Genomic DNA, 15,448 nt, shown 5'->3' with positions numbered 1-15,448 from the left:
GCTGAGTCCTAGTGACCGCGCTAAACCCGCGCCCGCCCGGAGCCGCTGGGTCCTAGCGCCCCCCCGAAACGTGCGACAACACGGGGCCGCTGGGTCCTAGCGCCCGCCGCCTGGGACTGCACGGAGCCGCTGGGTCCTAGTGACCGCGCTAAACCGGAGCCGCTGTGTCCTAGCGACCCCCCCGACACACACCCCGAAACCAGCGACCGCAGGGAGCCGCTGGGCCCTAGCGTCCCCCCCTACCCCCGAAACCCGCGACCGCACGGGGCCGCCGGGCCCTAGCGCCCGCCCTAAATCCGCGACCGCACGGAGCCGCTGGGTCCTAGCGCCGCCCGCCTGGGACCGCACGGGGCCGCTGGGTCCTAGCGCCCCCCCCGAAACACGCGACCGCACGGAGCCGCTGGGTCCTAGCGACCACCCCAACACGCACGAGCGCACGGAGCCGCTGGGTCCTAGTCCCCGCCCTAATCCCGCGACCGCGGAGCCGCTGAGCCCGCCCGCCTGAGACCGCGGAGCCGCTGGGTGCTAGCGCCCGCTGCCCGCCCTAAGCCCGCACGGCTTGGCCGCTGGGTCCTAGCGCCCTCCCGCCCTCAGCCCGACCCCGCGGAACTTCGGAGCCGCCTGCGCGCCGCTCCCACGTGCCCTCAGGGCCGCCGGGTCCCAGTGCCCGCCCGCCCTATCCCCGCCCCGCGTCAACAGCGCCCCCTGCCGGCTCGGAGCCCGCCCCGCGCGGCCTCTGGGTCCTAGCGCCCGGCCGGCCGGCCCCGCGGAGCCCCTGGGTCCTAGCGCCCGCCGGGGTCCTGCCCCCCCGGGGCACGGAGGGCACAGGGCAGCCCCCTCCCTCGCCCCACACCACGCTCTGCACCGCTTTGCTCCCAAAAATACTTTATTTATAACAATATCTCCGTTGTCGGCAACGTGATCCAAAAATACAGCTGTACAGATTTGCTTTACATTCAATTTTTTTTAATAAAATGTATTTTCTATTCAATTTCCCAAGGGAACAGAGAGCCAATTCCCTTAGGAAAAAGCACAAGGGGGTTGAAGTCGCTTCCCCTCCAGCTGGGACGAGCCGCAGGGAAGCTGAACCCGCACGGCGCCCGGTGCAACATTCCGGCCACGGCCGTGTTCGCCCTTCCCTGGGAAAGAGCATTGAACTCTACATTCATAATTCAGAAGGAAGGTTGAAATCCTTTCGGAAGCAGAAAGGAAGGCTACCGGTGTTCCTGTGCATGAGGAGCTCTGGGAGTCTCTAAAGCTGCTGGTGAGGCGGCTGGAGCCGCAGGCTGGGCCGTGGATTCTGCACAGGTTCTTTATTGCTGGTGTCCGAGCTCAGGGGATGCAGGCTGGTCTCTTGTCCTGAGCTTGTTTAGCTTTTGGCTTCGCTGGTTTGAATCGTAGAATGGCTAAAAAAGACCTTTGGGATCATCAAGTCCAACTGTCCCTGCCCACAACTAAACCAGATCCCAGAGCACCTCATCCACCTGGGAAACCTCTCCAGGGATGGGGACTCCACCACCTCCTGCGCAGCCTCTGCCAGGGACTGAGAAGCCTTTCAGGGAAGAAATGTTATGCAATATCCAATCTGAACCTGCCCTGGTACAACTTAGGATGAGAGGAAGCAGCCTCATGGCCTGTCACTGGGGAGCAGAGCCCAGCACCCACCTCACCACAACCTCCTTTCAGCGAGCTGCAGGCTAAACAGCCCCAGCTCCCTCAGCTGCCTCTGAGAACCTTGTTCTCCAGCCCCTTCCCCAGCTCCGTTCCCTTCTCTGGATGCGCTCCAGCCCCTCAATGTCCTCCTTGGAGTGAGGGGCCCAAAACTGAACCCAGGATTCCAGGTGCAGCCTCCCCAAAGCCAAATCCAGGGAGATGATCCCTTCCCTGCTCCTTCTGGCCACCCCAGGGCTGATCCCAGCCAGGATGCTGGTGGCCTTCTTGGCCACCTGGGCCACCGCTGGCTCATGTTCAGCTGCTTTCAACCAACACCCCAGGTCCTTTTCCACCAGGCACCTTTCCCACTGCTCCTCCCCAAGCCTGGAGCTGCACGGGGCTGTTGAGTCCCAAGCGCAGGACTCGGCAGAATGGGCAGTGTCTGCTCTCCGGAGCCCTGGGAAGCCCTGGGTAGCAAACGTGCTCTGCTTTCCTACATGAGCATCTTCTCACAAACTCATTTGCAGCTGGCGCTTCCGTAAGAGCACGCTGCCCGGAGAGGGGCAGGGAGCCTGTGAGACTGTTCCAAACCAAATGCTTTCTCTACGGGGACACCACTGCTAATAAAGCCTCGGGGGAATGTTGGAAAACAAGGCACACATGAGACTACAGGATGGAAAGGACACAAATCCTGAACCAGCACCGCTCTTTCAGAGACAAGGATGCTCCTAAGTCAGCCCAGCCCAGGCAGTGAGGGAGGTACAGGGCTTGGGAGCCATCACTACTCCCAAAAAGAGAGGAGGGCTGGCTGCATTTCCAAGTTCAGGCTCGTTCAGCTCTGTTTTTCATCCTCCTGCCCCCAGCAATCCATCTCGGACTTGTGGGTCCCCCTGCGGGTGCTGTTAGGGTGGCAGCAACAGTAAATGCTCACTGGCTTGGAAACAGAACTACGGAAACTCTGTGTGGAGCGATACACGGTAGGGGAGAGACATCTAACATCCCACCTCAAAGGAAAGGCCCCTGCAGACAAGGGTTCCCCATAGCAGAGGCAATAAATCTGTGTTCACAGCAACGCTGTCTCAGTATCCAGGTTGCTGCTCTGGACACACCTGCAGCCCCAAAACACCCAGCAGAGCAAAGCAGGGAAGGAAAATCAGCAAGAGCTGTCTTCTGCTTTCTTCCATGTCAGCGTAACAGGGAAAACCAGATTTTTTGCTATTGGAAATAGATGCCAAAACCTGACTGGTGGTCTGCACTGTTTAGCCAGACTGTTTTCACAGCAGAACAAAAGCTTATCTGGGAGTTTCTCCTGCCTTTCCAGCAGGCCGTACCAAGAGCTCCTGCCCAATGGCATGAAAAGCAGCGCAGAGCCCTGCACAGAGCAGCCTCAGGGACAGAGGTCAGGAACGCAGGTCCCCGCTGCTGCAGGAGGGGTTGGGTTGGGGCTTTTTGTGTTTTCCATAAACCAGCAGAACCCCCTTTCCCCACAACATCCTCTACTGTAGGCGGGTCAGCCCAGTACCGCAGGAGAGATACAAACACAGCAGTTACCTCTGCTCTTCCCTCAACTTCTGCATCCACTATAAGTCAGAGAAAGGAAAGGAACCAGAAGGACTTTGTTTTCCAACTCCGAGTTTCCTTCTCTTCCTTCCCTGCAGCCACTGACAGTGTGATGCCAGCAAGGATTCACATTCACGATCGGAAAGGCAGCATCAGGAAGTCAAGAACACGCAAGCGTGCCCTCGCTGAGAAAAGACAAGAAGTGACTTTAACACATTCCTGCTGAAGAGAGAGGACGGCAGCGATCAGAGCCAGCGCCATTCACACCAAACCAAGCCACCGCCCGGACCATGGCTGGAGCGCAGGAGCACACGTCGCCCTCCAGAGCGTTCCCCTCAAGTCCACTCTCCTGGTTTACCCAGCTGCAACGAGCAAACATCAAGCCTTTATCTTCTTTCATGACTAAATCAGACCTCCTCTCCGTAGAAGACTGTCTGTTTCATCTTCACAGTCGCAAACTTAAAGGATCTTCAGAGAAATGGGAACGGCCAGGAAAGACAAGGCTCTCTCTCGATGTTACCGTCGCCAAGGAGCGCTGTGCGACAACTCCTTTGCCACTCAAAGGTTTTCTCCCCAGAGATGAGCTTTTCCAGAAGGAGGTGACGAGCTAAAAGGCTTGTTGCTTCCACGAAGGCAGGATCAAGAATGATAAAGGCAGTAAAAGGCAGGCAGGAGAAATGCCCCGAGGAGAGGACACCATCACACCTCTCTGCCACCCTGCCCTGCCAACACGGAGCACGATGCTTGGCTTTGAGGAAATGGACACTGGGAAGAGTTCACCACAGCTTTCCTGTTCTTTCCTGTGCACAGAAAATTGACTTCACACCTCAACAATGGGAGAGAATTTGTCCTTCTCTACCACGGTGAGCTCAAGGTTTAAATAACTTCCACGTGGACGATGCACCGTGTTGAAGACACAGGAATTTCCTTCTCCTGCAGCGCCTTTCATGGTTTCACAGCCTATGAACTAGCAGAGACTACAGCTACCGGCTGCCCCGGCACTTCAGGGTGACACCGATTTCAGTGCTGTGGAAGTGTGACATAAATAAAATCCCTGTGGCAAATCCCCTCCCTTCCAAAGTCATTTTCTTCTGAAAGAACAGGAATCACAGCTGGCCACCAGACAATTAAATATCAAACCAGAGAAAGGAGGAGGGTAGGTTAAAAAAACAAAATCAAAGATAATATTGCAACACAAAGGAAGGAATATATTAAATTCTTCTTGCCTCAGAGGACGCATCCCCCTCTGCTCCTTACTTCTTTTTCTTTCTCTCCTGAACACAACGAGGACAAAACCTACAGAGGGGGAAGAGACAGCAATTAGCTCCTGAAGTTAACAGCACTCAGCAAGATATAACAGCCAAGAACGCTTCCTATTTAGTAGTGGACAGGTATGGTTGGGCTTGATGATCTCAAAGGTCTTTACCAACCAAGTGATTCTATGATTCTATTATTTGAAAATGAGGGGGCAGGAGTGTGGTTTAAAAGCAGCTAATTTAAGTTAATTGCATCTATTGTCAGGACATTTTTTCACAGGAAGGGTCATTGGGCACTGGAACAGGCTGCCAGGGAGGGGGTTGAGTCCCCTTCCCTGGAGGGGTTTGAAAGACCAGAGGAGAAGGTGCTGAGGGACATGGGTTAGTGATTGATGGGAACGGTTGGACTGTGGGTTCAATGATCCAGTGGGTCTTTTCCAACCTAGTGATTCTGTGATTCTGTGACATGCAGAAGCATCCAGGGCTCCTCAGCCCCTCACACAGTTGAGATTTACCTTTCTTCATGCACCTAAAAGTTCCCCAAGCAACTTCTCCGCCTTTGTCATTCCAGCTTCTTTTTCAAGCAAAAAAACCCAGATACATTCCTAAAATCCCTCCCTCTCCTTCCCAATCCATCCCATGCTTGCAGTTCACTTTCACTTAAGCCACCTTGTTCACTAGATAGGAGCAGTCCATTAATCAAAATGAATTATTCTTGCAATTCTAACAGAGGGAACACGCAGCCTGAGGAAAATCAGAGCTGTACGGTGCCGTACTCACCATTTCCCTTTTGGTTTGGTGGTGAGGTCCACGCAAGCGAAGTGGAACCATTCGATTGGGCACTGCAAAACAGAAAGGAGAAGCCCGCAGAGGAGATTTTGAGCGCTCCAGTTGAGCGAATTCCCCCTCCTCAGACTGCACGGCATTGTCGTGTTGCAAACACCTCAGAATCAATCATCCCAAGTGCTTACGTCTGGGTTGTCACAGCCGATCATCTCTCCGTAGGACACCTGGTGACACAGGCAGTAGGTAGGTTCGTTGGGATCCACTGGCATGTCCAGGACATCCGAGGGATGCACCGACAGGATGGTATCGGCAAACTCCGACCTGCAGGCAGAGGTGGATGGGGGACAAAACACTTCAGCCGCAGGCAACGCCACGGTTCCGAGATGTAAACCCCACTTAAGAGAATCTGGTTTTAACAGCACCTCCCCTAAAGCCCAGTGACCCTACTTTGGAGTTTAGATTACGTTATCACGTATTATCTAATAATTAAAACCACAATGTAGGTTTGATCAAACATAAAACATGACCTGGACTACAAAGGATTAAGACAGTGACTCATAGATGCCCTTGAGTACAGCAACAAAATGAAGGTTCAGATCACTTCTGCCTGAAGAAGAACCTGATTTCCCCCCTTCTGTTCAATACATATTTTCTTCTCCTTGCCAGGGGTGAGTGAACCCTCTTGCTCCAACAGGAATGTATTCAGTAGAAATGTCAGCAATGATCAATGGGAACTACCTTTAATTTTCTGCTCCTCCATTTCGAAAGCATAAAATACTGGAGTTAACAGAACGCCTTTCACCTAAACTCTATTGTAAAGAGGGGATCTGCTTTCTTCTTTGCTCCAAAAAACCAAATTAGATTAGACAGGACTATCTATTCTTCGAAAGCAATCCCCCAAACTCTCCAAGATTTCTAAAACAACACCACAACATCAGGTTTTTGTCCTGATGGGCGAGTGTTTCCTTTTACAATCAAGGCCAGGAGCAACTGTTAAAAATAACTCCATGACAAAAGTCAAAGCTATTTTCTCCCAGCTTGCCAACGGCAACCGAGGCTGATCTTGTCCTTCCAGTCAGAGGGCATTCCAAGCATACCACAGGCCAGCATACCACAGGCCAGCCATGTTGTTAATTAACCACGTTGACCTGTCCCAAAAGCAGGACACTAATGAAATGGAATAAGACCAGAACACTAATGCTGCTCACCACCCAGACCTGAGCCACAAAGAGGACCACAGCATCTTGCAGAAAACACATGAGGTGTCAAGCCACAGTCACTGAGCTGTGTCTGGGGATGCCTTACCCTCCTTTGAGTTTCTTTTTCTTTGGTGTATCTTCTTCAGATGCTCGCCTGCCTCGGCCACGAGAGCCTTTCTTGTCTTTCTGACTTCGTCCCTCTATAAAGGAAAATAAATAATCACTTCAACCTATTTGAGTACCAGAAGCATCCCCAGATGTTTTCCTTTTGATGCATTCATTGTTTTGAAACTCTCCTTTCATGCGTAACAGAGAATTTCTTTCCTTCCTCCAGAAACAGTAGCCTATGGGACATCGCAGCCATTCTGGTTAGATACACGCAGCGCTGGAAAAGGTTGTCAAACGCGTATAATCTACGTACTTTTCAGGCTTCGAGATCCAGGGTTTTCAAAGTCACTGCCTTCCAGTTTATCTTTCAGATCTGCTTCAAACCGCGCCAAGTCTGCATCCAGACGGCGGATGTGCTTATCCACCTGCACAGGAGAGGAAACCACAAACTGAATTAAGAAAAAGACGAAACCCCCAAGCCAAAACAGGAAAGTTTTAAATAACATGGCTGTTATCAGCAAGACTAGGAGCACAGAACTTTGGAGCGAGGCAGGAAAGAGGCACCAAACTGTGAAAGGGGAAAATGGTACGCGCTACAGGAATTAAGGCACAGAGAAGCAAACAGGCAAAACCAAGAGGACCCCATCACTCGACAGAGAAAGAGGAAGGAAGGAAAAAGGCAAAAAGCAGAATCAAAACAACTCCGACTAATGGTTTGCAGAACAAAACATAGTGATGAGAGATATTAAAAATAATTGTTTCTTCCCTGCAACTTGCAACTATTGCCCATGAAATGTGCGGAGCGTATCAGTGCAGTTATTCACTTATCCAGGACAAGTTCCACTCCCTGTAAAATAATTCCCTTCTCTGCATTATCGCAATCAAATATGGAGCAGCTGCAGATTTAGAAGCAGCCAAAGCACTGCTAGAAGCTGAGTAAAATGCTAAATATCATAGAATCGCTTGGTTGGAAAAGAACTTTGAGATTGAGTCCAACTGTCCACTACTAAACCAGACCCCTGAGCACCTCACCCACCTGTTAAACCCCTCTAGGGATGGGGACTCCACCACCTCCCTGCGCAGCCTCTGACAGGGCCTGAGAACCTTTTCTGCGAATAAATCCTTCCTGATGTCCAATCTGATCCTGCTCTGGTGCAATCTGAAGCCATTTCCTCTTGTCCTATCACCTGTCACTTGGGAGCAGAGCCCAGCACACACCTCACCACAACCTCCTTTCAGGCAGTTGCAGACAGCAATGAGGTTTCCTTCCACTCCTCCACAACACACTACTGAAGTTGACTTCAGATGATCTCTAAGGTCCCTTCCAACCCAAACCATTCTATGATTCAGAAATACTTCTTACAGCTCAGAGCAGCCCCAAATGAATTATCGGGCGACAGAGGAGCTGCTGGGGAGGAGGGAGTGGGGTAAATGTGCTGGTGTTATCACACACCAGACAGGTACTACCCATCTCAAAGTAGGAAAAACTCATTTAGCTCTTCACCAGGAAAGAAGCCAACTTGACACAAAACCTAGCAGCATGAGAGGCAGCTTTTTGAGGGTGGCAACAATAAGAAAAATAAGCTCGAGAACTAATAATTTGTTTCACAAGATACTTAGGCAAAAACATAGCCATGCCAGGCAAAGCAGACGCTGCAGAGATGATCTCCATGCCCCATTCCAGAGCAGAATCACCCGTGCAGAAGCCTCGCTGGCTGGGATCCTCACCATCTCGTAGGTCTGCATGGCCAGCTGCACTTTGTCATCGCTGTACTCTTTACATTTGCTGTAGGCGCTCTGGATTTTCTTCAGGTGCTCCACTCGCTCCTCAGGCAGCATGTTCCTCACTGACTCGATGTATTCTGCCGCAAGACGGTCGATTTCTGCTTTCTTATCTGAAAAGCAAAGCGCGCACGCATGAGAAAGAAGGAAAATCTACTTGCCTTGGCAGACAGCTATCTCTTTACAGTATTTAGAAGACCCCTCCAGACAGTTTCTGGACTTCCCCAGATCCCTTAATGGGTTTAACTTTCCTAAAAGGAATGTAACTAAACATAGAATCATAAAGGTTAGAAAAGATCTCTAAGATCATCAAGTCTTTGACTCTTCAACTCTCGTGGTGGGATTCTGATATCTCAGGTGTTTTACACCAGGTCCTGGACTGAGCATTGGTGAGGCTGCACCTTGAATCCTGTGTTCAGTTTCGGGTCCCTCGCTCCAAGAAGGACATTGAGGGGCTGGAGCGTGTCCAGAGAAGGGAACGGAGCTGACAGTTGGACTGGATGAGCTTAGAGGTCTTTTCCAGCTACAATGATTCCATGATTCCACGATTCCACGTGCAAGGCCATGGCAGGGGCCACAGGTACAGTGACCACAGCTGCAAATTAGCAGAACCACTGGAAAACCTGACTCCTGGCAGCTGGAGCTGTCAGGGAAAAGAAACAAATGCTGCAGACTGAGGAAAGGTGAAAAGGCAGCAGGGAGGTGTCCCCTGGCTCAACGCTCCTGTGCAGCCGTGACCTCTACACGCACCTTCTGTTCGCTGGTCCAGCTCTCGCATCAGCTGGAAGTTCCTCTGGAGCTCACAGGGCAGGTTCTCGATACCTGGAAGAGAAAGAATCACAGAATGGTTTGTGTTGGAAGGGACCTTAAAGCCCATCCAGTTCCACGCATCCAGCCTAGCCTTGAACCCCTCCAGGGATGGGGCGGCCACCCCTGCTCTGGGCAGCCTGGCCAGAGAAGGTTAGGATCAGAGATCCTAAAATCTCATCTCAATCTCCCTCTTTCAGATCAAAACCCATTCCCCTTGTCCTCTCCCTGCCCTCCCTGATCCAGAGCCCCTCCCCAGCTTTCCTGGAGCCCCTTTCAGCTCTGGAAGCTGCTCTAAGGGATACCCAGAGACTTCTCTTCTTGAGGCTGAACAACCCCAACTCTGTCACCCTGGCCTCATACAGGAGGTGCTCCAGCCCTCAGATTATCTCTGTGGCCTCCTCTGGACTCACTCCAATAGTTCCATCTCCTTCTTATGTTGGGGACTCCAGAGCTGGACCCAGGGCTCCGGGTGGTTCTCAGAGTGGAGCAGAGGGGCAGAATCCCCTCCCTCCCTTCCTGCTGCTCCCACGGCTCTGGATGCAGCCCAGGACACGGGTGCTTTCTGTGCTGCAAGTGCACATTGCCGGCTCGTGTTGAGCTTCTCCTCCCCAAGCACCCCAAGTGCTTGTCCTCAGATCTCCCCCCAGTCGACTATCAACTGAACCTGTGTCTGTGCTTTGGGTTGCCCCGTAGGCTGACATAAAATAGTTACTACTACAAAAAGAGGAATATTTTGATTTAAGCTAAAGTGGAGTTTTCATCCAAATAACTGTACTTTGTGAAAGTTAGACAGAGCATGTTTTTTTAATTCAATGTTTTTTCACCAATATCATTTTTTTTCAGACGCTGTTACACTCTTGGTTCTTTTGGAAATGATAACGTTTTGTGTTCAGTCTGATCTGTCCTGAAGAGTTGTGTCTTCTGTAATGCCTCTTTGCAGTCTCACCCTATCTCAAATGCAAGGTCAGGCAGAGCTGGAGCCTGCTCCATACGAGCAAGAGTTTTGACTGCTGTGAGGCTTACAACAACATTTAAATGAGTCCTTGGGAAGGTATAGAATCTCCATAAGATTTCTTAGAGAATTATACACAAGCATCTAGGGGGGAACATAGGTGGTGAAGGGGCTGGAGGTGAGGTGGGTGCCAGGCTCTTCTCCCAAGGGACAGCAGACAGGAGGAGAGGAAATGGCCTCAAGTTACACCAGAGCAGGTTCAGACTGGACATTAGGAAGGATTTATTTGCAGAAAGGGTTCTGGGGCCCTGGCAGAGGCTGTGCAGGGAGGTGGTGGAGTCTCCATCCCTGGAGGGTTTCACAGACGGGTGGATGAGGTGCTCAGGGATCTGAGTACCTCATCTGTATCAGGGATCTGCAGTGGACAGGGACGGTTGGACTGGAGGATCTCACAGCTCCGTGACTCTAACAGATCACGCCTCAGGCTTCTGGGAGAACTGACCCCCGCGCCTGGGGAATCTCTCTGGTCCCAGCTCTCGTCTCGCTGCCCACGATCGACGGCGCTCACACAGCCCTCATTAAAGGCCGCTCCTTTTCTTAAACCTCCAAAACACCTCTTCCAGGCTCCCATTCCCCAGGATTGTACTCGGCACTGGTGAGACCGCTCCTCGAATCCTGGGGTCAGTTCTGGGCCCCTCACCACAAGAAGGATGTTGAGGCTCTGGAGCGAGTCCAGAGAAGAGCAACAAAGCTGGTGAAAGGGCTGGAGAACAGGCCTTATGAGGAACGGCTGAGAGAGCTGGGGGTGTTCAGCCTGGAGAAGAGGAGGCTGAGGGGAGACCTCATTGCTCTCTACAACTACCTGAAAGGAGGTTGTGGAGAGGAGGGAGCTGGGCTCTTCTCCCAAGGGACAGGGGACAGGACGAGAGGGAATGGCCTCAAGCTCGGCCAGGGGAGGGTCAGGCTGGACATTAGGAAAAAAATTTTTCACAGAAAGTGTGATTGGTCCCTGGCAGAGGCTGCCCAGGGAGGGGGTTGAGTCCCCTTCCCTGGAGGGGTTTAAGGGACGGGTGGACGAGGTGCTGAGGGACACGGGTTAGTGATTGATGGGAACGGTTGGACTCGATGATCCGGTGGGTCTCTTCCAACCTGGTTATTCTGTGATTCTATGATTTACGGGGCCCGGCAGCGCTGTGGCCTCCCCTCAGCGAGGCGCCGCCGGGGCGCGCGGCGATGACGTCAGAGGCGCGCGGCGATGACGCGGCGCGGCGGCGCCCGCCCCGCCCGTGGCGCAGCTGAAATTCCCGCGTTGCCGCCGCCGCTTTCTCTTCCGCCACCGCCCCCCGCCCGCCACCGCTCCCTTTTTCCCCCGCTCCCCTCCCCTCCCGGCCCGCCCCGGCCCCGCGCTCACTGTCCAGGTAGTGCTCCAGGTACATGGCGGTCGCCATGTTGCCGCCCGCGCGCCGCTTCCCGCCGGCCCCGCAGGACACGGGCCGCGGCCCCGGCCTCATCCATATTCATGACCGCCCCGCGCCCATTGGCCGCCGCGCCGTAACGACGGGAGGGGGCGGGGCCTCCGGGAGCCCGCGAGGGTGGGAGCTGGAGGGGCGGGAGGCTCCGAAGGGACCTGAACAGGCTGGACCGCTGGGCTGAGGGCGACGGGATGAGGGTTAACGAGGCCAAATGGCGGGTCCTGCACTTGGGGCACAACAACCCTGAGCAGCTCCAGACTAGGAGAAGTCTGGCTAGAAAGCTGCCTGGAGGAGAGGGACCTGGGGGTGTTGGTTGACAGCGACTGAACATGAGCCAGCAGGGGCCCAGGTGGCCAAGAAGGCCAATGGCATCTTGGCTTGGATCAGAAATGGCGTGACCAGCAGGTCCAGGGAGGTTCTTCTCCCTCTGGACTCGGCACTGGGGAGACCGCTCCTCGAATCCTGTGTTCAGTTCTGGGCCCCTCACCACAAGAAGGATGTTGAGGCTCTGGAGCGAGTCCAGAGAAGAGCAACAAAGCTGGTGAAAGCGCTGGAGAACAGGCCTGATGAGGAGCGGCTGGGAGAGCTGGGGGTGTTTAGCCTGGAGAAGAGGAGGCTGAGGGGAGACCTCATTGCTCTCTCCAACTCCCTGAAAGGAGGTTGTGGAGAGGAGGGAGCTGGGCCCTTCTCCCAAGGGACAGGGGACAGGACGAGAGGGAATGGCCTCAAGCTCCACCAGGGGAGGTTTAGGCTGGACATAAGGAAAAAATATTTTACGGAAAGCGTGATTGGTCCCTGTCCGAGGCTGCCCAGGGAGGGGTTGAGTCCCCTTCCCTGGAGGGGTTTAAGGGCCGGGTGGACGAGGCTCTGAGGGATACGGCTTAGTGATTGATGGGGATGGTTGGACTCGATGATCCGGTGGGACTTTTCCAACCTGGCGATTCTATGAATCTAAATTGGAAGCAGCTTTTTATTGTTAAGGGTTTTTTGTGTGTGTCTGTGTAGACTGTAGCACTGAAGTGAAAAACAGACAGTTAGATTGAGCTGTAATAATTTTACAGGAAACTCATACCCCACCCCCCGGCGCTGAGAACGGTCCCACCAACTTAGCCACGCCCCCTCCCGTTGACCACGCCCCTTCGTGAAACCACGCCTCTCATTGGCCCCGCCCCTCGATTTGGCCCCGCCCCCTCGTTGAACCCGCGCCTCTCATTGGCCCCGCCCCCTCGATTTGGCCCCGCCCCCTCGTTGAACGCGCGCCTCTCATTGGCCGCGCCCAGCCTCTGGCCACGCCCCCTCACGGAACCCGCGTCTCTCATTGGCCGCTCCCCTCTCTTTGGCCCCGCCCCCCCGCTGGCCCCGCCCCCCGGTGGCGATGGCGGCGCTGCTGCTGCGGGGCGGCGTGCGGGCTGCGGGCCGCGCCGCGGGCTCGGTCCGTTGCTGCGCGGAGGCGGCGGCGGCGCTGCGGGCCCTGGGCTTCAGCGAGGAGCAGGCGCGGCGGCTGCGGGAGCTGCAGCCCCGGCGGGACGCGCCGCGGCGGCGGGAGGCGGCGGCCGAGCTGCTGCTGCTGGGGCTGAGCCCCGCGGCGGCGCTGCGGGTGCTGGAGCGGAGCCCCGAGCTGCTGCGGGACCCGGCGGGGCGGCTGCGGCAGCGGGCGGCGGAGCTGCGCCGCCTGGGGCTGCACGGAGGTGCGGAGGGGGGCGCCGGGGGGGAGCGCTGACCCCTCACTCCGAGCCCGCTGCCTCCCTGTGCCCCGATCCCTTGTGCTCCCTGACCCCCCTTGTCCCCCCTGCCCCGATCCCTTGCGCTCCCTTGCGCTCCCTGACCCCCCTTGTCCCCTGTGCCCCCATCCCTTGCGCTCCCTGTCCCCCTTGTCCCCTCTGCCCCGATCCCTTGTGCTCCCTGTCCCACCATGTCCCCTCTTCCCCATGCCCACTCACCCCCTGTGCCCCCAATCCCTTGCGCTCCCTGTCCCCCCATGTCCCCTGTCCCTTTATCCCCTGTCCCCCATCCCCTCATGTCCCCCGACCCCCCTTATCCCATTCCCTGTGCCTGCTGCCTCCCAGTGCCCCCAGTCCCTTGTGCTCCCTGACCCCCTTGTCCCCTGTCCCTGCTGACCCCATGCCCACTGCCTCGCAGTCCCCTCAATCCCTTGTGCTCCCCTGACCCGCCATGTCCCCTGTGCCCGCTGGCCCCATGCCTACTGCCTCCCTGTCCCCCATGTCCACTGACCCCTGTGCCCCCAATCCCTCGTGCTCCCCTGTCCCCTGACCCGTTGCTGTCTCCCGTCCCCGCAGGCCGGCTGGAGCGGGCGCTGAGCCGCTGCCCGCAGCTGCTGTCGGTGCCGGGGCGGCAGCTGGCGGCGTGGGAGCGGGTGCTGCGGGAGCGCTGCCTGCTGACGGCCGAGCAGCTGCGGGAGGTGTTGGCGTCGAGCCCGGCCGCGCTGCTGGAGGAGCCACACAGCATCCACCGCCACTTCCAGGTGAGGCGCGGGGCACGAGGGACGCATCGGGGTGCGACCCCGGCGTGAAACAACCCCCCGTTCCCCTCGCAGTACGCGTATTTCAGGATGGGCACCCGGCAGAAGGAGATGGTGAAGGCTCGGCTGTTCCAAATGCCCTTTGCCGAGCTCAGGAACCGGCACGTCTTCCTGGAGCGCCGCGGGCTCTTCCAGACCCCGCACAAAGGCCAGACGCAAACCGATAACCCCAAACTGAAGGACATCATTCAGCTCTCAGAGAAAGACTTCCTGGCCAGCGTGGCCCGCTCCACCCCGGAGGAGTACGAGGTCTTCAAGAAGCTCCTGGCTCGAGAGGAAGAGGAGGAGGAGGAAGAGGAGGACAAGGATGCGCTCGATGCAGAGGAAGATGATGACTGGGACAGCGAAGGGAGTCAGACAGCCCGGGAGTGAGGAGGTGAGGCCGCACGGTGCCCCAGCTCCCACCCCAATGCTCCCCCCAGCCCCAGGACCTGCTCTCTTGGTGGCCGTCAGGCTCCGCTGAGGGGCAGCAATAAATCCCAGACAGCAGAATACAAGGATAATCCTCGTTCCTCCTCCTTGCCCAACTGCTTTCAAAGATATCCAGTTTCCATAAAGTGTTTTTATTTAAAAAAAAAAAAAACAAACCGCAATAACTGATTTATTTCCCAGGCGAGGTTGAACCCTTCTGGCTGCGTCGCGTCTCGTGCTGGTGGTGTTGCTGCTGGTCTTGTGGCTGACGAGGCAGGTTTCTAAGCACAGCGCCAACACCTCCCTCTCCTCCTGCGTGGGGAGCTGGTCAGGCTCTCCCCTCACCCTGCCCTTCCAGGCAAGAGCCGGCTTCTCCTGCCCTGGAGAGGCAAGGACTCCTGCGCTCGCTGTGCTGCTGGAGCAGGATCAGGCAACCTTGGAGCAAAAGGAGGCATTTCCATCTCTGACACCAATTCCTCAGGAGCCGGCCTCAGCTTTCCATCATCCCCGCCGCTCCCGGATGCCTTGGCAGCCGCTGTGCTGGGCTGAGCTCTTCTATGCTGCTCTCGGGAAGGAGAAAGTGGTGCCAGGAGTGCTCAAACGCTTGGGTTTGTTCTGCTGCGAGAGCACATCCAGGGGTGGAATGAATGCGGCGAGCAGCTCGGGGGGGATGGCACGTGGTGTCGCTGTCGTCCCTGAGCCCGGACAGTGCCCTGCGCCAAGCGTCACCCTACTTTTAAACTGCTTTCTAGGTGCTCTGTGGCTTTCTGAGCAGGAAATTTGGTTAAAGTTGATACCAAAGCAAAGCAAAAAGGCAGGCAGGCAGTAGCAGCTGCCTCAGTTTCCCCTGCTGGAGCAGAGGAGGCAGGGACGCAGACGTGGAACAACCAACCAGGCACCCTGTGATGCTCGCGGGAGGC

General features: G+C 55.6%; 3 protein-coding genes across 4 annotated transcripts in view; 1 reads left to right on the top strand and 2 right to left on the bottom strand.

The window, feature by feature from the left end:
* SNED1 (sushi, nidogen and EGF like domains 1) overlaps positions 1–15,448 on the bottom strand; it is a 120,568-nt gene that overhangs the window by 79,832 nt on the left and 25,288 nt on the right. The window lies entirely within an intron of this gene.
* Positions 945–11,636, bottom strand: ING5 (inhibitor of growth family member 5). The gene is made up of 8 exons (XM_069865282.1): positions 11,518–11,636; positions 9,095–9,166; positions 8,291–8,457; positions 6,876–6,987; positions 6,561–6,654; positions 5,441–5,576; positions 5,250–5,311; positions 945–4,509 (listed from the first exon to the last, which is right to left on the bottom strand). The coding sequence occupies exons 1-8, from the start codon at positions 11,615–11,617 to the stop codon at positions 4,467–4,469; spliced, it is 786 nt and encodes a 261-aa protein (XP_069721383.1). The 5' UTR covers positions 11,618–11,636; the 3' UTR covers positions 945–4,466.
* Positions 12,954–14,719, top strand: MTERF4 (mitochondrial transcription termination factor 4). Its single transcript, XM_069864938.1, has 3 exons — positions 12,954–13,266; positions 13,876–14,060; positions 14,133–14,719. The coding sequence occupies exons 1-3, from the start codon at positions 12,954–12,956 to the stop codon at positions 14,487–14,489; spliced, it is 855 nt and encodes a 284-aa protein (XP_069721039.1). The 3' UTR covers positions 14,490–14,719.

The sequence above is a fragment of the Phaenicophaeus curvirostris genome, chromosome 10, assembly GCF_032191515.1.
Source record: "Phaenicophaeus curvirostris isolate KB17595 chromosome 10, BPBGC_Pcur_1.0, whole genome shotgun sequence".
Taxonomy (NCBI): Eukaryota; Metazoa; Chordata; class Aves; order Cuculiformes; family Cuculidae; genus Phaenicophaeus; species Phaenicophaeus curvirostris.
The sequence above is the reverse complement of the archived record's forward strand: the minus strand, read 5'-3'. Positions and strand labels throughout refer to the sequence as shown.

Bases quoted from the DNA above. Each gene is read 5' to 3' on its own strand.
- ING5 (XM_069865282.1), bottom strand. From the start codon at position 11,617: ATGAGGCCGGGGCCGCGGCCCGTGTCCTGCGGGGCCGGCGGGAAGCGG. The intron at 9,167-11,517 runs GTGAGCGCGGGG...TTTCTCTTCCAG, and splicing joins CCTGGAGCACTACCTGGACA to GTATCGAGAACCTGCCCTGT. The intron at 8,458-9,094 runs GTGCGTGTAGAG...TTTGCTTTTCAG, and splicing joins GCTGGACCAGCGAACAGAAG to ATAAGAAAGCAGAAATCGAC.
- MTERF4 (XM_069864938.1), top strand. From the start codon at position 12,954: ATGGCGGCGCTGCTGCTGCGGGGCGGCGTGCGGGCTGCGGGCCGCGCC. The intron at 13,267-13,875 runs GTGCGGAGGGGG...CCGTCCCCGCAG, and splicing joins CCGCCTGGGGCTGCACGGAG to GCCGGCTGGAGCGGGCGCTG. The intron at 14,061-14,132 runs GTGAGGCGCGGG...TTCCCCTCGCAG, and splicing joins GCATCCACCGCCACTTCCAG to TACGCGTATTTCAGGATGGG.